The sequence below is a fragment of the Bos taurus genome, chromosome 1 (assembly GCF_002263795.3).
Source record: "Bos taurus isolate L1 Dominette 01449 registration number 42190680 breed Hereford chromosome 1, ARS-UCD2.0, whole genome shotgun sequence".
NCBI lineage: Eukaryota > Metazoa > Chordata > Mammalia > Artiodactyla > Bovidae > Bos > Bos taurus.
Genome location: NC_037328.1, coordinates 38,225,676 through 38,249,943, shown reverse-complemented (window position 1 = coordinate 38,249,943; position 24,268 = coordinate 38,225,676). Strand labels below are relative to the sequence as shown.

General features: G+C 37.6%; 1 protein-coding gene across 1 annotated transcript in view; it reads left to right on the top strand.

The window, feature by feature from the left end:
- The window catches only part of PROS1 (protein S), a 63,846-nt gene that overhangs the window by 17,220 nt on the left and 22,358 nt on the right, over positions 1-24,268 (top strand). The window contains exons 3-8 of the mRNA NM_174438.1: positions 2,297-2,321; positions 7,615-7,701; positions 10,537-10,659; positions 10,778-10,909; positions 19,046-19,171; positions 22,557-22,678. Coding sequence (NP_776863.1) covers positions 2,297-2,321; positions 7,615-7,701; positions 10,537-10,659; positions 10,778-10,909; positions 19,046-19,171; positions 22,557-22,678 — 615 coding nt within the window. The remainder of the gene's footprint in view (positions 1-2,296; positions 2,322-7,614; positions 7,702-10,536; positions 10,660-10,777; positions 10,910-19,045; positions 19,172-22,556; positions 22,679-24,268) is intronic.

The window sequence follows — 24,268 nt, the reverse complement described above, 5'->3', positions numbered from 1 at the left end:
AGCATTTATATCTTTAGTACATACATTTTTCCAAGTTAGTCTAGAAAACTATAAAGATCCCTAAATATCTTACAGAAATAAGAGACCCTTAGAGCTGATCTTTAGTCCCCCATTTCTCCTAGAGAAGCCTTTCTCTAACTTGTTCTGTGGGTAGCAAGAATATAAATAGTGCCTCTAAGAATCAGGATGAGGGTGACCTTGAGAATTGAAATTTGATAACCTTTCGGGTTACCCTAGTTTTTTTCCTGGATGAACTGTATACCCAAAAGGAAATGAGGGAGGCATATGTATCTTCAAAATACCTCCTTTACTTCTGACTTAGCTCCTGGGACCATGAGACTAGATAAGCAGTAACAAGCAGGAACCATTTGTCTATAGTGAGAGAACCTGTCCAAGACAGTGATAACTTGTGTTTCCTGGGATTACCCTTAGTCCTCTTACCTCCACATACTCTAATAGGTTCAAAGGGAGTTTTTCCCAAGTTACCCATTTTTAACACTCTCCAAGATTAAAACCAAATGTTTCTCTTAGTTTTGCTGTCTTTTGTGGAAAAACAGTTGACAAGGCAAAAATATTTTATTTCACACAAGGTAACTGTGTACTCTTATTGTGTAAGAAGCAAATACACACACTACACACATATACATAAATGTTTCTTTTTATTATGGAAATTGAAACTATATCCCAAAGTAGGGACTCCTTCCCTTTTCAGCGATTATCAGCCATCTGCTATTCTTGTTCTGCCTGTTCTGTACCCCATTCACTCTAATTTTTGTTTTATTTTGCCGGAATATTTTAAGACAAGCCTGCATGCCCAAGATTTCATTTTATTATATCACCCATCAGTACTTGAGCATGTATTTCTAACACTAAATATGTTCTAATAGTTTAGCCTCTGAGTAGCAAATGGGGAATGAGACAGAAGACGTATGGAGGGGAGGGGAAGAGTGGAGAAAAGAAACTCATTTATGTGCTTCCTCTCCTCCACTCATTCTGATAATGGTGTTACGGATAGAAGAAAAGAGATGATGGTGAGAGTGAGGAAGAGGTGGGAGATGAAAGAAAAAGCATTTGTTATTGTTTCTCACTTTCTTTCCTTTCCCAAACACTCCTTGTCTACATCCCTCACACCCTAGTCCACACTCCCAGTCACCACCTTATTGCTTATCTCCCCATTGTCCCTAATATAGTCCTTTCCCCATTACATTATCTCGTGTTGAACCCATTCATCATTACCTATGTCCTGGCTTTTGTTCTGTAGAACAGGGGTTCCCCAGCCTCTGGGATCTAATGCCTGATGATCTGAGGTAGAACTGAAGTAATAATAATGGAAATAAAATGCACAATAAACGTAATACATTTGAATCATCCTGAAACTATCCCCATTCCCTTGGTCTGGAAGAAAAATTGTCTTCCATGAAACCAGTCCCTGGTGCCAAAAAGATTGGGGACCGCTGCTATAGAGGACAGTATCAATGTCTGAATTGCCTAGTGGTTGGATCTCATTCTTAGAAATTAGTAGATAAGTGTTGTGTAGGTTTATATGTGAGAGGAGGAAGGAATAAGGACTTTAATTGTATCCTGGATGAAAATTATGCTCTGTACTTAAGGTTGTTTTTGTGTAGAAATGTTGGTTTCTCATGAGGAGTTCTTATGCTATTAGTGCTGCACATTAGATATTTTATGGCTTAAGAAGGCTTTTGTGAACCAGCCTGGGGACCTTTCCATCAGAAAATCATTGTTAACATTTTTCTCCTTTTGGTAAAGTGTATTCCTTAGTCCAAATTACTGATTTACAGAAAAATTTCTTGGTGCATCACCAGTTTATAAGTAAGGTATTACATGTACATAAGATGCTAAAAGATAAATGTCCACTTCAATTCAAATTATGTTATTCAACAATTAATCTAGTGTGTGTGTAATCAACATGATGTCAAATATATCAAATGGGTATCTAATCATCATGGAAAAATTAAAGGATTTACTAAAAGGAGGCATATGTAGTCACATTTAACATTTTCAATGGAACCTGTTTTCAGTTTAGAAGTCTTTGAAGCATGATTTAATTGATCAGTATTGCTTTAAGCCTAAAAGCATTTTATTGGCTTACTGCTATTAGCCATATACTTCTGGTATACCTTTTACTATAGAAAAAATGTTATATTGTAATGTGAAAATGACAGTTATATGTAATTTATTGCATCTTCAATATAAAAACATGTTTTAAAATTAAATGTTAACTTTATAGTGAAATTTACCTTTGTTAAGATATATTTTTTCTTTTCTTTTTTTCTAGGAATATTTTTATCCAAAATATTTAGGTAAGTTTAAAGGATCTCAATCATATAATCTTAGAAATGATAGAAACGTAAATATGATGAAGTCCAATCCTCTGTTTATATGTATTCCACCCCATACAATTTCATTAGCCTTGGGAGTAAGATCTCATTCTGTATGCAGATTTGCTATCCTTGCTGTCCTTTTATTTAAAGACATGTACCCAACTTTCACTTTTCTTTGCCTATCTTATTTGGCAGTGTAATAGAAAAGCCGAAGTCCTAAGAAAAATAATAATAATATGATGTGGGCTCTAGTCTCAGACCTAAAAGTTTCTGCTGTATCAGATTAGGCAACTTATTTAACTTTTTAATTTCTGTATTATATTATGTTATAACTTTATTTTCTAACTTCAGAGCTATTGGGAATACCAAATAAACACATGAATTAGATAGATTTTTAAAAATTATGTTGAACTTTCTTCAAACGTAAAGTATAATTCAACTGATTTATATAGTTGAAAGAAAAAGTATGACCTTTCTTACTATGACTTATTTTTGATTCACATTTTATATTTTGGTCTTTATTTAGTTATATGTGATGAATTCCACTGTTGAGAACAGAAATGCTCTACCTTAATTAAAACCTTTTTGTCATTTGATGTGTATATTTTGTAGGCCAGTGTTCCTAATTGGGAAAAAGAAAGGTTTATAATCCTGTCTCTGGTAAATCTAATAGTAATTTCACTAATTATCACAGCTCATGCTGGGAGCTCCTTACAGTGAGATAATGTCACCCAAGAAATTAGATCACTATTACATATATTTTGGACAGTGTTTGGATCTAGAGTTGTAAGAGTTCAGGAAACATGTTAGTCTATCCACATCCTCCATGCAATGCACTGAAAACATGGAATTTGGGCAGAAATACTCAGGGCTTCATTATATAAAGGTAAGTTTTAAAATTGTGTTCTTTTCCTTAGAAAATAGAGTAAACAACTGCCATCTGTGTAGGCCTGTAAAATATCACCGGATAAAATGGATGATTAAATTTATGAGAGAAAAACTCCTCGGGAAGAATGCTACATTCTGAGCCAAGATGTAAACATCAGAAATAGCTTTTAGTTTTTAGTTCTTGCCCAACTGGTGGATTAGTTTAGACTGCTGACTTCTCTTAAAATCATCTCAAAAGAAGCAATAGCTATTCCAGGCACTAATAATAACAAAATATAATGAAAAAAAAGTCAAGAAATGTGAGCATTCCATGGATAGAGTGAAGGCGGCCTGACCCACTGTGTGTGTGGAGACCTGGGGTGCTGACTTCTGAGGCAGCGGTAAGAAGACACATTGGGTATTTTTAAAAGAACCTGAGCATTCAAATCGAGCAAAATTTTGAAAGTACTATAGAGAAAACCCTGAACAACAAGTAACAAAAACAGGGATAGAAGTAAATGGAAAACAAAGAGAGGATTAACAGTAGAAAATCTCACTTTGAAAATGCAAAGTAAGGAACGTAAGTTAGATGAACCTCTGGCAAGAATAAACAAGGAAAAAGAAGAAAAGGGAAAGAAGGAATACCAAAACACAAAATGTAGGTTAAAGGGGGGAACTACTATAAACCCAACATAGATTGGATTTATAATCATAAAATAAAAATTATAAAATAAAATATAATCATAAAATGTTACAAAAGATAATCATATGACAATATGGGTATAGGAGCTGTCATAGTCTAGAACCAAGATTTCTTTCTAGTGTGTTCTGTCCTGACAACTGGAACCTCTCCTGAAAGTGCCTCTCTCTCAGGCTTTCCTCCATGATGACGCAAGTTTCTATTCCTAATTCCAATTCTTGAGAGAGCTTCTGCTTCAGGCTACAAAAGCTACGAAGATCTCTCTCCAGTTCTCACCTTTCTACTCATTCATTCTCTCCCACTTCTTGCATTCCTTTTGGACAACAAGAAAGAGAAATGGGAAAGTATGGGATAGGATTACACTGCTTTGAGTAACCATGCAGCTTACTCTTAACACTGTACTTCTAAAAAAATTAGAAAAAAAATTCCAAAAAAATGTTATCAGTGTATTAGTATGGACTCGTATATAAGGTGGTTTATGGGTTAAATGTACTTTGTAGTCTGGCCTGGGGTCCTAATCACCATATGAAGCATTTCACCTGAACCTCTAGCTTAAGGGTTTTGAATTTTGGCTGTCAGATTTGTCCAGAACTGCAAAACAAGGCTTTCTTAAAAGTCAGAATCCTAATGAAATGTTCACACTAGAATAAGATAATTCTGGGAGTGGGAGATTCAAGAGGAGGAACAAATGAATTCAGGGAAAGAATACTCAAGACCTAAGATTGCCTAGGTCTCATTGGGTCTCCAGGAAGACTACAGTGTAAGTATAAACTAATGTTTTTGTGGGAAAATATTATAACCTACCTTGGTAGGCTAAATAGTGACCACCCCCTTCCAAAGATGTTCATGTCCTATCCTTAGAACCTCTGAATGTTACCTTAATTGTTGTCTTTGAAGATTTAAGTTAAGGATTTTGAGATGAGAACATTATTCAGTGTAGTTACAAATGTTCTTATATAAGGGAGGCAGGAGATCAGAGTTTGTAGTAAGATATATGACAATAAAGCAAGACTTGAGAATGATATGAGGTTGGAGCCATGAGCCAAGGAATGCTGGTAGCTTGTGAAAGCTGAAGAAACAGAGGAAATAGATTCTCCGTTAGAGTCTTTCGAAGGAATGCAGCCCTACTAACACCTTAATTTTAGACTTCTGATCCCTGTAACTGTAAGAGAATAAATTTGGGTTATTTTGAGCTGGTGAGATTGTGATGATTTGTCACAAAAGCAGTAGGGAAGGAATATACACACAGACTTCAAATGAGCCTTTGCACCCATCTGTAATAAACTGTGTTCTCCAAAGATGATTGCAAAAATATTTCCCATCTCACATATTCTTCTGCAATGTCATCTTGCCACTTTCCCATCACTATGTGGAATCTATCCTTTTCCCCCTCCCCCAAATCTGGGTGGACCCTGAGACTGCTTTGATCAATAGACTATGATGGAAGTGACACAGTGCCTCTTAATTGGCCTGGCAGCTTCTTTCTTCTTCCTCTTGGAAGCTAAGTACCACGAAAGCAGTGCCACTTTAGGACTCTGTACTCAGGGAAACACAACCATGTGAGAAACCCTGAAGCATGGCATATACCATGTAGAGACAGAGATGCCAAGAAGCCTGCGCTGTTAAACATGTGAGTGAAAAGTCATCCAGAAAGTGGATCTTCCAGCCCCAGCCACCCTGACTGGTCCTGTGTGCAGCAGAGACAAACAGTTTAAATAAACCCTTTCTAAATATTTGATACATAGATCATAAGTAAGATAAAGTGATTATTTTATAAGCCACTAATTTGGGGTGTCTTTACTCAGAAAAAGATAACCAAAACACCACCTTTTTAGTGGGTTCAGATCAGATCAGATCAGATCAGTTGCTCAGTCGTGTCTGACTCTGTGACCCCATGAATCGCAGCACGCCAGGCCTCCCTGTCCATCACCAACTCCCAGAGTTCACTGAGACTCACATCCATCGAGTCGGTGATACCATTCAGCCATCTCAGCCTCTGTCGTCCCCTTCTCCTCCTGCCCCCAATCCCTCCCAGCATCAGAGTCTTTTCCAATGAGTCAACTCTTCGCATGAGGTGGCCAAAGTACTGGAGTTTCAGCTTCAGCATCATTCCTTCCAAAGAAATCCCAGGGCTGATCTCCTTCAGAATGGACTGGTTGGATTTACTTGTAGTCCAAGGGACTCTCAAGAGTCTTCTCCAGCACCACACTTCAAAAGCATCAATTCTTCAGTGCTCAGCCTTCTTCACAGTCCAACTCTCGCATCCATACATGACCACAGGAAAAACCATAGCCTTGACTAGACGAACCTTTGTTGGCAAAGTAATGTCTCTGCTTTTGAATATGCTGTCTAGGTTGGTCATAACTTTCCTTCCAAGGAGTAAGCATCTTTTAATTTCATGGCTGCAGTCACCATCTGCAGTGATTTTGGAGCCCAGAAAAATAAAGTCTGACACTGTTTCCACTGTTTCCCCATCTATTTCCCATGAAGTGATGGGACTGGATGCCATGATCTTCGTTTTCTGAATGTTGAGCTTTAAGCCAACTTTTTCACTCTCCACTTTCACTTTCATCAAGAGGCTTTTGAGTTCCTCTTCACTTTCTGCCATAAGGGTGGTGTCATCTGCATATCTGAGGTTATTGATATTTCTCCCAGCAATCTTGATTCCAGCTTGTGTTTCTTCCAGTCCAGCGTTTCTCATGATGTACTCTGCATATAAGTTAAATAAACAGGGTGACAATATACAGCCTTGACGTACTCCTTTTCCTATTTGGAACCAGTCTGTTGTTCCATGTCCAGTTCTAACTGTTGCTTCCTGACCTGAATACAAATTTCTCAAAGGCAGATCAGGTGGTCTGGTATTCCCATCTCTTTCAGAATTTTCCACAGTTTATTGTGATCCACACAGTGACTGTCTATACCTGTCCCGGGAAATTTTATGGACAGGAGGCTGGTGGGCTACAGTCCATGTGGTTGCAAAGAGTTAGACGCAACTTAGCAACTGAGCACTTAGAACTGTCTGTACAATGAACTGATATATACAATGTTGTCTTCTGTGGCTGTTATAACACCTTATGTTATTGGTCTTAAATGACCTCTGGTTAAAGTCCATACATATTTTATTTCAGTTTTTCATCTTGTTTCTGCCAGATTGCTGAATCTAATTTCACAAAGTTGTGTTGAGAAATAAAATGAATAAAGTAAACCTGCTTTGTAATATTGAGGCATTATACAAACATTATTTTATTAATCTCTATGCAATATTGGAAGAATTGGAAGTTGCCTACAACAACCAGAAACACTAACTCATTATATTCACTTAATAATAGACAATTTCTAAATTAGGCTCTGGTCTACAGATTTAAGGGTAACTTTAGGTCTCTGCTACAGAATTAAGAACATAGATTTCTGTAGCAATAAATTTCTTTGCTAATCCAAGATATTTTCCCCTTCTGGCTTTAAAGCTCTTAAGAGAAGCTTCTATAAATATGTTTTTTATGATTGTGCATATATTGCAATCTTGCTTGTAGATTTTTGATTTTTCAAAAAGGTGGATGGAGACATTTAGGGTTGACATTTTGTTTGCTGAATCAAACAATCAAACACAGAAGCATAAATACCCTACTGCTCTGGATAATTTCTACCATGATTTCAGATCAAGTTTAGTGTATCAGCTCTAAGATGACACTTGTTTGTGTTTTACAGGTTGTCTTGGCTCTTTCAGAGCTGGATTATTCACTGCTGCTCGTCTGTCAACTAATGCTTACCCTGACCTGAGGAGCTGTGTCAATGGTAAACACCTCTACCATCAGTTTAAAAAACAAAACGACAAAAGCCTGCAAGTAAAGTACACCCATATAAATATAACTACTGTTTAAAAATAAACAAATGAGCCCTTGAAGGGCTGGCTGTAGGCCAAGTAAGGAGGTTTTCTCAAAATACATTTGAGGAATAGTATTTTTTGGGGGTAGGGGATATGCCACAGGGCTCTAGCACTGGATCAAATTGGCCAAATAATTATTTCTTTCAGTGTTTATTATTTATTTAGTTTAAACTTTTAAGTATCATATAACATTTGTATGTATCAGAAATGTACAAGATGAGTTCTTTTCTTCTTTTTGGCCATGTTGCACAGCTTGTGGGATCTGAGTTCCCCAACCAGGGATTGAACCCAGGCCACAGCAAGGAAGATCCCTAACCACTGCACTGTCAGGAAACTCCCTGAAGGAATGTGTTTTAGATGTAAAGGCTGCTTAAAATGAACTTTCTAGCTAACTTTTAAATTGAAGTTGTCCTTATTTGCCAAACTTTACATCATTGGCTCCAGAATTTTATTCCCAAGAGCTTTTTGACTGTTGTTACATAATCATGTACTTATGAGCAAATGTTACAGTTGACTAATAGATCACAGGGGAGCCACATTTATTTTTCTGACTTTTGGTATAAATGTGGAAATGTGGAATTATTGGTATATTATTGGTATACCATTGGTATACCACATTTGGTATAAATGTGGATATAAATGTGTAAAATATTGTGATATCAAATTAGCCTTTTCCCTCTGAAGTTCACATAAGGCCTAGTGATAAATCTGGTAGATTATTTGTCTCTAGTTTATCAATTTCCTGACATGCAGAGACAAAGGTGAAATTGAAACATGTAAATTGGAATGTTTGTCCAGCGAATATTTTACATGCAGCATTGGTACTATTGAGATATTCACTTATCTGCACTTTCTATAATTCAAAATTAGCTGTAACTTCACAAGTAAAACAGTTTGCTTGAACATGTATATTTAATTCATACTTTATTTTTTTAATTTACCCAAGGACAGAAAAATAATTTTATAATTTCTTGATTAAGTTGTTTTCTATTCTTTTAACTAGTATCTGGACTTCCTAGATATCCCAGTGGTACAGAATCCGCCTGCCTATGCAGGAGATGCAAGAGATGCGGGTTTGATCCTTGGGTTGGGAAGATCCCCTGGAGTAGGAAATGGCAATGCACTGCAGTATTCTTGCCTGGAGAATTCCCATGGACAGAGAAGCCTGGTAGGCTATAATCCATGGGGTCACAAAGAATCAGACACGACTGAGCAACTGAGCACACACACATAACTGCTGCTGCTGCTGCTGCTGCTAAGTCGCTTCAGTCGTGTTCGACTCTGTGCGACCCCATAGACGGCAGCCCACCAGGCTCCCCCGTCCCTGGGATTTTCCAGGCAAGAACACTGGAGTGGGTACACACATAACCAATACCTAATAAATTGCTAATTTTCAGAAAACTTGCTTTTATGAGGACATTTTTTGAAAAGTTCAGTGATTAGATTTTAGTTAAATTTTAAAAAAGTGTTTTTTTGCAGTTAACAGTTTGCTTTGCTAACTTAAGGAAAATGTCAAGGAAAGATGAAAGGAATTTTCAGAGTTGGTTAGGAAGGCTGGAAAAACAGGTGCGGGAATATGCAGGAGCCAGGAACCATTGCAGTGTCTAGTGAGGCGAGAGAGACTATAAATAAATCAAGAAATAAATGGGCATATCATTTAAGATAGTGATAAAGTGCTGTGACATTTTATGAAAGAAATATCCTTGCCTTAAAAATCACAATATTCTGCTGCCTGTTGCCCAATGTCTGAAAACCATTGGACTAGAGTTCTGTTTATTTAAAGCAGGAGAATAAATCTGGTCCCTGTTATTCCGTGCTCTGCTTAGTCGCTCAGTTGTGTCTGACTCTTTGAGACCCCATGGTCTGTAGCCCACCAGGCTCCTCTTTCCATGGGGATTCTCCAGACAAGAATACTGGCGTGGGTTACCATTCCCTACTCCAGGGGATCTTCCCAAGCCAAGGATCAAACCCAGGTCTCCTGCATTGCGGGTGGATTCTTTACAGTCTGAGCCATCAGGGAAGGCACTCTGTTATTCTATGTTATCCCAAATTGGAAGTCTCACATTTTTCTATTGGTACTGAATAACTTCATTGTTCTGCCTACCTCATGAAATTGTTTTAAGGCTCAAGGTAATATATAAAAAGAATATTAAATTGCAATTATTGACTTTTGTGTATATTTGCAAACATAAAAGTAGTTGTGGGGCTTCCCTGGTGGCTCGGTGGTAAAGAATCCACCTGCCAATGCTAGAGATAAAGGTTCGATCCCTGATCCAGAAGGATCCCACATGCAAGAAGCAGCTAAGCCTGTGCACCAGAACTGTTGAGTTAGTGCTCTAGAGCCTGGGAACTGCAACTACTGAAGCCCACAGTAGAGTCTGTGCCCTGCAACTAGAGAAGCCACTGCAATGAGAAGCCCAGGCGACACTCGAGAGTAGCCGCTGCTCCCAGCAACTAGAAAAAGGTCCGAGCTCAGCAACGAAGATCCAGCAGAGCCAAAAATAAATAAATAAATAAAATTATTTAAAAAAAGAGTGGATTTAAACAAAAAGTAGCTTTCTTTTGCAGAAATAATTTAAAAAGTTTAATAGATCCACTTTTCTTCTTGAAAAAGTATTTGAAGGACTCAGTAGTATTTTTTCCCATATACCATAGACTTTGTTCATGAGATTTCTATTAAAGGACATAATTTCTATTGTACTGTGGTGTGTTATAAAAATTAAATAGATATGTATTTCCTTTAGCCATTTCGGACCAGTGTAATCCTCTGCCATGCAATGAAGATGGATTTATGACCTGCAAAGATGGCCAAGCGACATTCACTTGCATTTGTAAATCAGGTTGGCAAGGAGAAAAGTGTGAATCTGGTACGTATAACATACCCAGCTGGTATGGGTATGTATAACATACCCAGCCTGAATTGACTTCCTGAAAAGTTCTCAGAAGGCTTTATTACTTTGAAAGTACTCTGTTTTCTCCTTTTAGATATAAATGAATGCAAAGATCCTGTAAATATAAATGGAGGTTGCAGCCAGATTTGTGAAAACACACCTGGAAGTTACCACTGTTCCTGTAAAAATGGTTTTGTTATGCTTTCAAATAAAAAGGACTGCAAAGGTAAGAGTAAAAAAAGGCATTTACTGTGTAAGAGCAAAAATTCAGTTAGAGGAATTTCCCCAGGAAATTCACGGAAAACTCTTGAGTTTTAAGTGTTTATAATAAGTATGCGTTATTATCCACCTTGAAGCCTGTGATTCTGTGGGACTGCCTTTAGTTTATTGTTGATTGGGTATTTTTTTATTTCAGAGTATTTTGTTATTTTCTTATTGTGTATGTATGTGTGTATTGATACATGCACATGCACTTGTTCTAATGAAGAATTTCATTGTATGGTGATAAAGTGAAGTTTTAATTCAAGTCTTCGCATACTACGGTATTTGCAAAATCATTGTTGATCCTACTTCTTCCAGACTCTATAGTATTGTTATTATATTCTTTATTTCAATAAGATCTACAGTTTACAAATAAATCACCACAATCCTTAGTAACTTCTTTCATTATATTTTATATTTCCTTGTCAGAAATAGCTTTCTAATTTCCAATATAAACCCTCCATCCTGCACCTCATTTCCAGTTGTGTTTTTGAAAAAGATGAAATTCTGGTTTTTCTTTTTCTTTATACATTTAAGATCACATCACTGGTCATAACTTTTTTTTTCTTTAATTTAAAACTTAAATAATTCCTGTCAATTTAGCTTTTTAAGTCATTTTGCTAGTGTGTTTCTTTTTAAATTTATTTATAGGGCAACAGTGCAGAAACAGACATAGAGAATAGACTTATGGACACGGGGAGAGGGGAGGAGAGGGTAAGATGTATGGAAAGAATTACATGGAAACTTACATTACAATATGTAAAATAGATAGCCAATGGAAATTTGCTGTTTGGCTCAAGAAACTCAAACAAGGGCTCTGTATCAACCTAGAGGGGTGGGATGGGGAGGGAGACGGGAGGGAGTTTCAAAAGGGAGGGGATATATGTATACCTATGTCTGATTCATGTTGAGGTTTGACAAAAAACAGCAAAATTCTATAAAGTAATTATCCTTCCATAATAAATAGATAAATTAAAAAAAAAAAAACTAAAAAAAAACAAGAAATATTTTTCCCCCAAATTTTGCCTTTCTTTTTTCTGCATGATATCTTTTCCATTAGATTGCTTAACTGTCTTTTACTAAATCTTCAGATATAAGTGCTGGGTATGTGGGTAACTAAACATGACATTTTCCAGCCTGGAGTTGCTTTTAGAAATTGGGAGCAAGCTTTTCTTTCTTCTTTCTTCCCTCCCTTTTTTTCTTCTTTCCTTTCTTTTCTTTCTTCTTCTCTCTCTTCCTCCCTACCCCTTCCCCATCGTCTCCTCTTTTTGTGATGAGGTAAAAAAATTTAGTAAATTAAAATGTAAAGTTGTCTTGTTCAACTCTATTCGTAGTCTGCTTTCATAAATTCTTAAATTGAATTTATATTCAATGAGTGATGTGTCCTTCACTGCACTGTAGTGTTTGGCATAGTTCACTGTTGTTCCAGTCGCTCAGTCATGTCTGACATTTTGCGACCCCATGGACTGCAGCACACTTGCAGTCCTAGACAGGCTTCCCTGTCTATTATCTCCCAGAGCTTGCTCAAATTCATGTCCATTGAGTCGATGATGCCATCCAACCACCTTATCCTCTGTCACCCTCTTCTCCTCCTGCCCTCAGTCTTTCCCAGCATCAGGGTCTTTTCCAATGAACTGGATTTTCACAGCAGGTAGCCAAAGTATTGGAGCTTCAGCTTCACCATCAGTTCTTCCAGTGAGTATTCAGGATTGATTTCCTTTAGGATTTACTGGTGTGATCACCTTGCAGTCTAAGGGACTCTCAAGAGTCTTCTCCAACACCAGAGTTCAAAAACATCAATTCTTCAATGCTCAGCCTTCATGGTCCAACTCTCACATCCATTCATGACTACTGGGAAAACCATAACTTTGACTAGACGACCTTTGTCAGCAAAGTGATGTCTCTGCTTTTTAATACACTGTTTAGGTTTGTCATAGCTTTCCTTCCAAGGAGCAAGTGTCTTTTAACTCCATGGCTACAGTCACCATCTGAAGTGATTTTGGAGTGCAAGAAAATAAAGTCTGTCACTGTTTCCATCGTTTCCCCATCTGTTGGCCATGAGTGTTGGGAATACATGCCATAATCTTTATTCTTTGAATGTTGAGTTTTAAGCCGGTTTTTTCACTCTCCTCTTTCATCAAGTAGTAGTAGTAATTTAGTCACTAAGTCGTGTCCAACTCTTTGGACCCCACAGACTCTAGCCTGCCAGGCTCCTCTGTCCATGGGATTCTCTAGGCAGGAATCCTGGAGTGGGTTGCCATTTCCTTCTCCAGGGGATCTTCCCAACCCAGGAATCAGACCCAGGTCTCCTGCATTGCAGGCAGATTCTTTACTGACAAAGCTATGAGGGAAGCCCAGTGAAAATCACTCAGGCGTGTCTGACTCTTTGCGACCCCATGGACTGACTATACAGTACATGGAATTCTCCAGGCCAGAATACTGGAGTGGGTAGCCTTTCCCTTCTCCAGGGGATCTTCCCAACCCAGCGATTGAATCCAGGTCTCTTGCATCGCAGGCAGATTCTTTACCACCAGAGCCACAAGGGAAGCCCCACCTTCATCAGGAGGCTCTTTAATTCCTCTTGGCTTTCTGCCATTAGGGTGGTGTCATTTGCATATCTGAGGTTGATATTTCTCCCTGTAATCTTGATCCAGCTTGAGCTTCATCCAGCCCAGCATTTCCTATGATGTACTCCGCATATAAATTAAGTAAGCAGGGTGACAATATACAGCCTTAATGTACTCCTTTCCCAATTTGGAACCAGTCTGTTGTTCTATGTCTGATTCTGATTGTTGCTTCTTGACCTGCATACAGGTTTCTCAAGAGGTAACTAAGATGATCTGGTATTCCCATCTCTTTAAGAATTTTCCACAGTTGTGATCCACACAGTCAAAGGCTTTAGCATAGTCAATGAAGCAGAAGTAGATGTTTTTCTGGAATTCCTTTGCTTTTTCTATGATTCAGTGGGTGTTGGCAACTTGATCTCTGGTTCCTCCAAATGGTGGTTTAGTCACTGAGTTGTGTCCGACTCTCTGTGACCCCGTGGATGTCAGGGAATGTTTAACAGGAGGATTCCTACGTGCTGTTTCTCATAAATCTTCTGTTTCTTATTAGTTTCTGTTATCAGAAGCCAGTGGAGGGGCATGCTGCTCCCAAGACTGAGGTCATAGGATGAAACAGGCTTGAATCTCCTTCAGTAAACATTCTCCTTAGCACAAAACTGCTTAGTCTCCATCCTCTTTCTTGAGATATGGATTGTCTCCTGACCTTGTGACCATTATTAATCCCTTGTTCCCTTGGTAATAGTTGCTGTAGGTTTGGTTTTGAAAGGTTGTTGCTGAATCACGCAAAGATGCCGGGATACTTGCCCCCCAGAGGAGAAGAATTCAATCCGGGGCCAGAGACGAGGCTTGATCGCTCAGAGCTTTGTGTAATAAAGTTTTATTAAAGTATAAAGGAGATAGAGAAAGCTTCTGACATAGGCATCAGAAGGGGGCAGAAAGAGTACCCCCCCCTGTTAGTCTTCAGCTGGATGTTATATAGTCACTAGCAGTCTGTTAATGAAAGAAAGGAATGTCTTAAAACTCAGAATGGCACCAGGCCCCTCACCCATAAGATGCATTTTGGGATAATCTTGGCACCAAATGGTTCATCCTGGGCCATAAAATGATTAACTTGAATCTTGTAGAAGGACAGATTACCATACAAATAGTTTCGTTTACATAGATTAGGGCAACAGTATCTGAGTATAACATACTGGTTTGTCAAGTAGGTTCTGAGCCATTAGGCAGGACCCACTTGAAGACAGAGTTTGGGGTAAATGCATAGCGCATTAGCATAGCTTAAGACAAACATTTCCTTAAAAAATGCATTGGTTATCTCAAGGTTTGAGAACTGTTAACTTCAGGTGAAACCAGGTGTCATGGCAACACAGTATTTTAAGAGAAACCTCCTTTTAAATTTGTATAGAGAAGGAAAAAAATCGCTAATTTGTTTCCTCCTGCTGCTTAAGAGAGATAAAAATGTCTGACACTTGCAGACTATTTCCTCTGTTTGGAGACTCCTGGCCTTCCTGCCTGATACCCTCTCAGTTTTCTGATCTTTATCATTGTCAAAAGAAATTTCTTGTACAACAGCCTATATATACTCACAGAAAGATCATTAAAGCACCTTTGCTCCATCAGAGCTTGGATCCCCCTGTCTTTCTTTCTTTCTCTCTCTCTCTCCCTCCGGCTCTCTCTTTCACTTTCTTATCGTCGACTCCGGACCGCCAGGTCCCGGTCCATTAAAGGACCCCAACACGTGGACTTTAACCCACCAGGCTCTTCTGTCTATAGGATTCTCCAGGCAAGAATTCTGGAGTGAGTTGCCATTTCCTCCTCCATGGGATCGTCCGACCCAGGGATTGAACCCGGGTCTCCTGCATTGTAGGAAGATTCTTTACCAATTGAGCTACAAGGGAAGCCCTCTGGTTCCTCTGCCTTTTCTAAATCCAGCTTGTACATCTGGAAGTTCTCAGTTCATATACTGTTGGAGCCTAGCTTGAAGGATTTTGAGCATTACCTCACTAGCAAGTACAATGAGTGCAATTGTGTACAGTTTGAACATTCTTTGGCATTTCCCTTTTTTGGGATGAAATGAAAACTGACCTTTTCCAATACTATGGCCATTGCCAAGTTTCCCAAATTTGCTGGCATATTGAGTGCAGCACTTTCACAGCATCATCTTTTAGGATTTGAAATAGCTCAGCCGGAGTTCCATCACCTCCACTAGGTTTGTTCACAGTAATGCTTCCCAAGGCCCACTTGACTTCACTGTCCCAGATGCCTGGCTCTAGGTGAGTTGATCACCCTATCATGGTTATCCTAGTAATTAAGACCTTTCTTGTACAGTTCTTCTGTGTATTCTTGCCACCTCTTCTTAATATATTTTGCTTTTGTTAGGTCCATACTGTTTCTGTCCTTTATTGTGCCCATCTTTGCATGAAATATTCCCAAGGTATCTCTAATTTTCTTGAAGAGATCTCTTGTCTTTCCCATTCTATTGTTTTCCTCTATTTCTTTAAATTGTTCACTTAAGAAGGCTTTTTTTAAAAACCTCTCCTTGCTATTCTTTGGAGCTCTGCAATCAGATAGGTATATTTTTCCTTTTTTCCTTTTCCTTTCACTTCTCTTCTTTGCTCAGCTACTTGTAAGCCCTCCTCAGACAACCATTTTGCCTTTTTGCCTTTCTTTTTCTTGAGGATGGTTTTGATCACTATGTCCTGTACAGTGTTACAAACCTCAATCCATAGTACTTCAGGCACTCTGTCTATCAAATCTAATCCCTTGAATCTATTTGTCACTTCCACTGTATAATCAAATGGGATTTGATTTAGGCCATACCTGAATGGCCATGGGGTTTTCCCTACTTTTTTCAATTTAAGTCTGAATTTTGCAATAAGGAGTTCATGGTCATTTCCTGGTCTTGTTTTTGCTGACCGTATAGAGCTTCTTCATCTTCAGCTGCAAAGAATATGACCAGTCTGATTTTTGTATTGGCCTTCTGGTTATGTCCACCTGTAGAGTTGTCTCTTGGGTTGTTGGCAAAGGGTGTTTGCTATTACCAGTGAGTTCTCTTGGTAAACCTCTGTTAACTTTTGCCCTGATTCATTTTGTGTTCAAGGCCATACTTGCCTGTTACTCCGGATATTGCTTGACTTCCTACTTTTGCATTCTTGTCCACTATGATGAAAAGGACATTTTTTTTTTTTTTTTTGCTGTTAGTTCTAAAAGGTCTTGTAGGTCTTCATAGAACTGTTCAACTTCATCTACTTCAGTATTAGTGGTTGGAGCATAGACCTGGATTACCGTGATTTGAATGGTTTGCCTTGGAAGTGAACCAAGATCATTCTGTCATTTACTATGATATCAGTTAAAGTGTAGTTAAGTGACTTTAAGGTGAACTGCATAAACTAACAATTTCTTATCAGCAATTATACAGTTTTAGATTGTATATCTTTCTTGTTTGCCTATTTGAAGGTGTTTGAGGGTAGATAATTAGAATACCAGTATCATTAGAACACTAGTTACAGAAAATCATCATAATGAAAGGATACCATATGCATTCCATAAGCAAATAATACCCATTTGTACTTGAACATCTAAATACTTGAAAGAATTTGTGCTGCTAAAGAATTTATGATTTACATTTAATTAAGAGCAATTTAATCCTTAGCCATTGAGTTAATACACATTAACCAAAAGTTCTCTTAGAAATGAGTGTCTCTGTTGATCAGTACATATGTTTTTGTATGGTTCGTTTACATAGTGTTTTGTTCACAATGCATAAGCAATAAAGTACAAAATTAGTAGAAGAATATATATACAATTGTTACAACAGGGCCTTTATTTAAAATGTGAATTTGGTTGGGATTAAGTTGCCAGTAAATTTCCAAAAATGCAAGAATAAAACTTTTCATCAGACATTAGATGTCAGTGTAGAGTCATAAAATGTATATACTATAACCCACACTCATATAATTTAAAGGAGTTCTTGTAATATGCCTCAAATCAAATAAATTTAGTCATGTTTTTACATCCTGTTGAAAATATGGATTTTATAGCTCTTTTTTAAAAATTAAGTATTTTTTGAAGTAATTATAGATTCACATGCAGTTGTAAGGAGTAATAAAAGACATCCCTGTACCCTTTACCCAATTTCCCCAGACAGGAATACTTGCAAAACTATAGTACCTCATAACATACAGAATATTGACATTGATACAAGCAAGATACAGGAAAATTTACTTGCCACAGTAAATTGATTCATTTATTTTTTGTGCAGGTTATTTATTTTTGTGTGTGTGTGCAGGTTATTTTAAATAGAGAAATGTCTGAAAATTTGGCCAATTTTTGGAAAAATTAAACTATCAGCTTTTTAGAGTAGAAAATCTAGATTTTATTCTGAGCTTGTCTTTCCTCAGAGAGTACAGATGAGAAAGTTCAGTTCAGTCATTCAGTCCTGTCCGACTCTTTGTGACCCCGTGGACTGTAGCACGCCAGGCCTCCCTGTCAATCACCAGCTCCCAGAGTTTACTCAAACTCATGTCCATTGAGTCGGTGATGCCATCCAACCATCTCATCCACTGTCGTCCCCTTCTCCTCTCACCTTCAATCTTTCCCAGCTTCAGGGTCTTTTCAAATGAGTCAGTTTTTCAAATCAGGGTGGCCAAAGTATTGGAGTTTCAGCTTCAGCATCAGTCCTTCCAATGAATATTCAGGACTGATATCCTTTAGGATGGACTGGTTGGATCTCCTTGCTGTCCAAGAGACTCTCAAGTCTTCTCCAACAATGCAGTTCAAAAGCATCAATTCTTCAGTGCTCAGCTTTCTTTACAGATGAGAAAATTTCACTATAATAATTATATCACTATTGAACTATTTCTATCACTTGTTTTTTTCACAGGCACTTATTCAGTAACTAGTTGCAATTTGAAATTTCTGAAATATTAATTTAATGTTAAAATTTATCCTGGATTAGCTGTGGCTTCATAAATAGTTTAAGACCTTACCCAATCCCATTTTAAATTTGAATCACTCGAATAATTTACGCCTTAATAGTAGTATGCAGATTTAGCTATTGTCCATTTCCAAAGGAAAGGTGTAAGAGTGATGAGCTATCTCATTTTTATCCCATTTTTTGTATTTGTGATAATACAGAGTAAGTAAGCTTTTTTTTTTTTCTTTTTCAGTGTAGATAAGCTTTTAAGACTATTTCAGAAACATGTGTTTAGGAATACATGTTAAGAATATGATGAGTCTCTTCTTCAATTTATTTTCATACTGTAACCTGGTAGATAAGAAAATAACTAAAGCCTTTTTCTTCTTTTACATGATTACAAGGAAATAGCAGACACCAATCAAACTCCCTATGCATTTGTAGAAAGAAACTGTATTAACTGAACTAAAATGTGATGATAGATTTAATATTTTGCTATTTCCAGTCCACTTTGTTGTCTTAGATATATGAAACTAGACCCAGGAAACACAAATCAAGTGTTCTTTGCTAGTGTCTAATGGTATGGGAAAAAAATTTTTTAATATACTTGTTTCATTTGTAGATGTGGATGAATGCGTTTTAAAGCCAAGCATTTGTGGCACAGCTGTGTGCAAGAACATCCCAGGAGACTTTGAATGTGAATGTGCTGAAGGCTACAAATACAATCCCGTATCAAAGTCTTGTGACGGTAAAGTTCTGTTGGTATTATTGGTGGTGGAGGGGGTGAGTTGGCACCCTGATTTGAAATGAGAAGCATTGGTTCTCCTTGATATCAGTAATCAGATGTTCTCAGGTGGTAAAATCCATGCTATAATTTGATCAGTGGGGTAGTGATGGCTTCCTTCCAGATTAAAAGTATGGACCCAAGCATGATCTTCAGTGCTGTGTAATCTGATGGCCCTCTAAAGCTGTATTTGAATTGCACACCTCCCATATATGATAGAAGCAAAAGAAACACATAATATTCAAAAATAAAAAGAAGCTGAAAGGAAACACACACACACACAGAAAGGAAGACAAGTTTAAAACAAGGTGGTTAGAAATGTTTGGTTTTATGCCAGGCTTTTCAGTAATTTTCTCTGTGTGTTTAAGTGTGTCATTTTATTGTAAAATAGTAAATGATCTAATTCCATTATAATTAAATATATGTAAAAAGAAAATCTCATCATAACCAGATGAGAGCCAAGCTCTAAAACTGTGAGAAGCAGTGATTAGTGATGTCTGTGTCTGGTTTTGGGAGAGCTCCTTGAAGCTTGTGAGTATTTCATTTGACTCCAGTGGTGCTGCCCAGGTAGCTTAGATGTGTCATAGGGTTATTTTTTTTTTTTTAAATCATGGATATGTACAAATTATCTCACATCCTCCTCTGATTTTTTAAAAAATTTTAAAGTGAGTTTAATATCATGACTGAAAGTGAAAATTTCTCAGTCATGTCAGACTCTTTGCAACTCCATGGACTATACGGCCCATGGAATTCTCCAGGCCAGAATACTGAAGTGGGTATCCTTTCCCTTCTCCAGGGAACATTCCCAACCCAGGGATCGAACCCAGGTCTCCCCCATTGCAGGTGGATTCTTTACCAGCTGAGCCACCAGGGAAGCCCAATGTCATGACTAAAACTAATCAAATTAATAGTAATTTTAAGTGTACAATTCAGTGATATTAATTACAGTCACACAGTTATGCAGCCATTACCATTATCTGTTCCAAAATTTTTCCGAACAGAACTCTGTAGCTGTCAAGCGATGAATTCCCCCTCCTCCCTTTCCCAATCACTGACAACCTCCAAACCCTACTTATCTCTCTGTGAATTTGCTTAAATTGATAATAGTCTTAGAATAGATTTTTTTCGACTATTTATACTCCTTTTGAGATTTTGATGTCTTATATCCTCACGTACTCAATAAACAATATCTCTTCCCACACACCATTTCTACTCTCCCAGCCCTCCAGATAGAAATTACCATGGTCAGCCGTAAGCATTTGCAGATTTATTATTAGCCAACTTCATCACATTGTATTGTATTGTATTGTAGTTATATTCATTGTATATGTTGAATAACTACAAATTGTCATGAGGTGGCCAAAGTATCGGAGTTTCAGCTTCAACATCAGTCCTTCCAAAGAACACCCAGGACTGATCTCCTTTAGAATGGACTGGTTGGATCTCCTTGCAGTCCAAGGAACTCTCAAGAGTCTTCTCCAACACCACAGTTCAAAAGCATCAATTCTTTGGCACTCAGCTTTCTTCACAGTCCAACTCTCACATCCATACATGACCACTGGAAAAGCCATAACCTTGACTAGACAGACCTTTGTTGACAAAGTAATGTCTCTTCTTTTTAATATGCTATCTAGGTTGGTCATACCTTTCCTGCCAAGGAGTAAGCGTCTTTTAATTTCATGGCTGCAGTCACCATCTGCAGTGATTTTTTGGAGCCCCCCAAAATAAAGTTTGCCACTGTTTCCACGTTTCCCCATCTAGTTGCCATGAAGTGATGGGACCAGATGCCATGATCTTCGTTTTCTGAATGTTGAGCTTTAAGCCAACTTTTTCACTCTCCTCTTTCACTTTGATCAAGAGGCTCTTTAGTTCTTCACTTTCTGCCATAAGGGTGGTGTCATCTGCATATCTGAGGTTATTGATATTTCTCTTGGCAATCTTGATTCCAGCTTGTATTTCATCCAGCCCAGCATTTCTCATAATGTACTCTGCATATAAGTTAAATAAGCAGAGTGACAATAAACATTCTTGACTTAATCCTTTTCCTATTTGGAACCAGTCTGTTGTTCCATGTCCAGTTCTAACTGTTGCTTCCTGACCTGCATACAGATTTCTCAAGAGGCAGGTCAGGTGGTCTGGTATTCCCATCTCTTTCAGAATTTTCCACAGTTTATTGTGACCCACACAGTCAAAGGCTTTGGCATAGTCAATAAAGCAGAAATAGATGTGACATACATATATATACAATATTTTATTACTTTAGTCATGCTATTCAATTTCAATAGTATTGAGGGCTCACTAATTTTGGGGTTCTATTTTAAGACATTCAAAGGGGTTCTCATTTTAAGGGGAAACTATGCTATAGCAGTGTTTGAGTTTGGGAATTTTCAAAGATCACAGGGTATATTCATCTAAAAGGTCAAGGATCTTACATATTTCTAAAGTGTATCTAAGCTGAAGCATCTTATTACAACTTTCCAAGAATGATTTTCTTAAAGTATGGATTGGGACAGGGACCATAGAGAAGATTTCACGAAATGGGAGGTAGTAGCACATTAATATTTTTTGTTTTTTTATATCTTTGATAAGTTAAGAAATAAATGTATGTCCTTAAATTTATTGCCACCATAAATCATTGCATTATGGAAAGTGATATTTTCTTGATATAGTCATTTCATCTCCAACTACATTGTTGTGTAGTTGCTAAGTTGCATCCAGCTCTTTTGTGACTCCATGGACTATAGCCAACCAGGATCCTCTGTCCATGGGATTTCCCAGACAAGAATACTGGAGTAAGTTGCCATTCCCTTCTCCAGGGGATCCTCCAGACTCAGGAACTGAACCCACATCTCTGGCTTGGCAGGTGGATTCTGTCTCTGTGAATCACATTAACCTTCATTTAAAAGGGATCTTTTCTTCCCTTCCCTTCCTTGTCTTCCTGTCCTTGCCTCCACTCCTTCTTTTCCCCTTTCTTTTCTTTTCTTCAAAGCAAAGAGTTAAGAAGAAAGTGTCAATGGAATTTATATGATCAGATTTGACAGTTACACTGAGACTCTTGTTTTTTTCTTCAAAATCAGAAAATTGGCATAGTTGTTATATCTTTATTAATTATTAATTACTGAAAGTTAATCATTAAATTTGTTGATTCAGGTATATAAACAAATTGAAACTACATTTATGACTCATTTAAATTTCTGTGACAAGTCCATACAGGTGATTTGATGTCAAAGAATTTCTTTCACTAAGGATTTATTATCACTGATTATCTTATACTAAAATCAGAATAGTCCTTCTTCTGTTGGGTTGAACATTTAGGAGATATTAAAATTTATTTTCTCTTTTCTCCCAGATGTGGATGAATGCGCTGAGAACTTGTGTGCTCAACTTTGTGTCAATTACCCTGGAGGTTACTCTTGTTACTGTGACGGAAAGAAAGGATTCAAACTTGCCCAAGATCAGAAGAGTTGTGAGGTAACACTTTGCAATACTAAGCTTCCCATCTCTTTTTAAAACTGAGATCCAGTTACTTATTTCCACATAGTTGAGGTAAATAAGAATACAGATTTCTACTATAGTTGCTATAGTTCAAAGCAAGCTATGAGTCACAATCTATATACTAATTTTGACCACGTAATTTGGTAGACATTGTGAGGGACTTCCCAGGTGGTGCTAGTGGTAAAGAACCTGCCTGCAAATAGAGGAGACATAAGAGACACAGGCTCATTCCCTTGGTCAGGAAGATCCCCTGGAGGAGGGCATGGCAATCCACTCCAGTATTCTTGCCTGGAGAATCCCAGGGACAGCGGAGACTGATGGCCTGCAGTCCACAGTGCATGACAAAGAGTTGGGCGCAACTGAAGTGACATAGCATGCATGTGGATAATTAGTGACTGGATTAAGAAAAAGCTGCAGGGCCACAGTTCAGAGAGTGCTCATCTGTATAGCCTGTACTTTTATAAAATGCAATGTGTATATTTACTTAAAAAACTATAAAAAGCTAAGGGTTACATTTCTCTTTGTGAGAAAAAATCTTCCATAGAAATTTCAGTGGAAACATTTTTCAGTGTCCACTTTTATCACACTCTGACAAGTTTGATCATGGCTTAGGCATGTTAGTACTTGCAAGAGTGTGCATAAAATCTCAGGTGCAAACAATTTTGTCAGAGTAGGATTTAGTTGAGGTTTAAGTATATCGAAATTCAGAGGGGTCAGTTTTGTTATTCTCTCTCCAACTTGCTTCTAGGTTACTCAAATTCAATTCATAATTGATCCAGAAATTGAATGTTGCGGGGTAGGTTCTAATATTTCTTCCACTGAAGAAATTTGAAGCTCTTTTTTTTCCCCCTAAGTAAGGATCACATTAGTGATCTTTAGTCCAATTCATGAATCTCTTTTAATTTGTAAAAGTGAAAGTGAAATGTCATGCTTATGAAGTAGACATTAAAAAAAAGAAATACTCTTAACTGATTATTTAATAGTCATTGATTTATACATACTCTCTATCTGCTACCAAGAGAAGCTGTATATGTTTTAAAAATGTCAACATTTCATATTATGCTACCTATTTGGTAAAGGAAGGTAAGGAAAGCTAGTTGGTATATGTAGTAACTTTGGCAGTACTTCATTGAATTATATTATGTGCATGTCTATTTTGTAATTTGATATCCTATTATTTCAGTATTTTTTGTAGTTACACATTGCCATCTTCCTTGGAATAGATTTATTCTAAGAGGAAATGAGATATTATTTTAGGACCTAGATTTAATACAGTGCTGTTTCCACAGTTCTCCCCAGAATATCCCTAGATATATGCCCAAGAACTTCTCCTTAAAAAACTTTCCATTTAAATGTTTGTTTTTACTCTTAAAAGAAAAAAAAAAAAACCCTGATAATAGTTGATTCATGTGTGCTAAGTCACTTCAGTAATGCCTGGCTCTTTGTGACCCTGTGGGCTGTAGCCTGCCAGGCACCTCTATCCATGGGATTCTCCAGGCAAGAATGCTGGAGTGGGTTGCCACGCCCTTCTCCAGGGGATCTTCCTGACCCAAGGATCGAACCTTC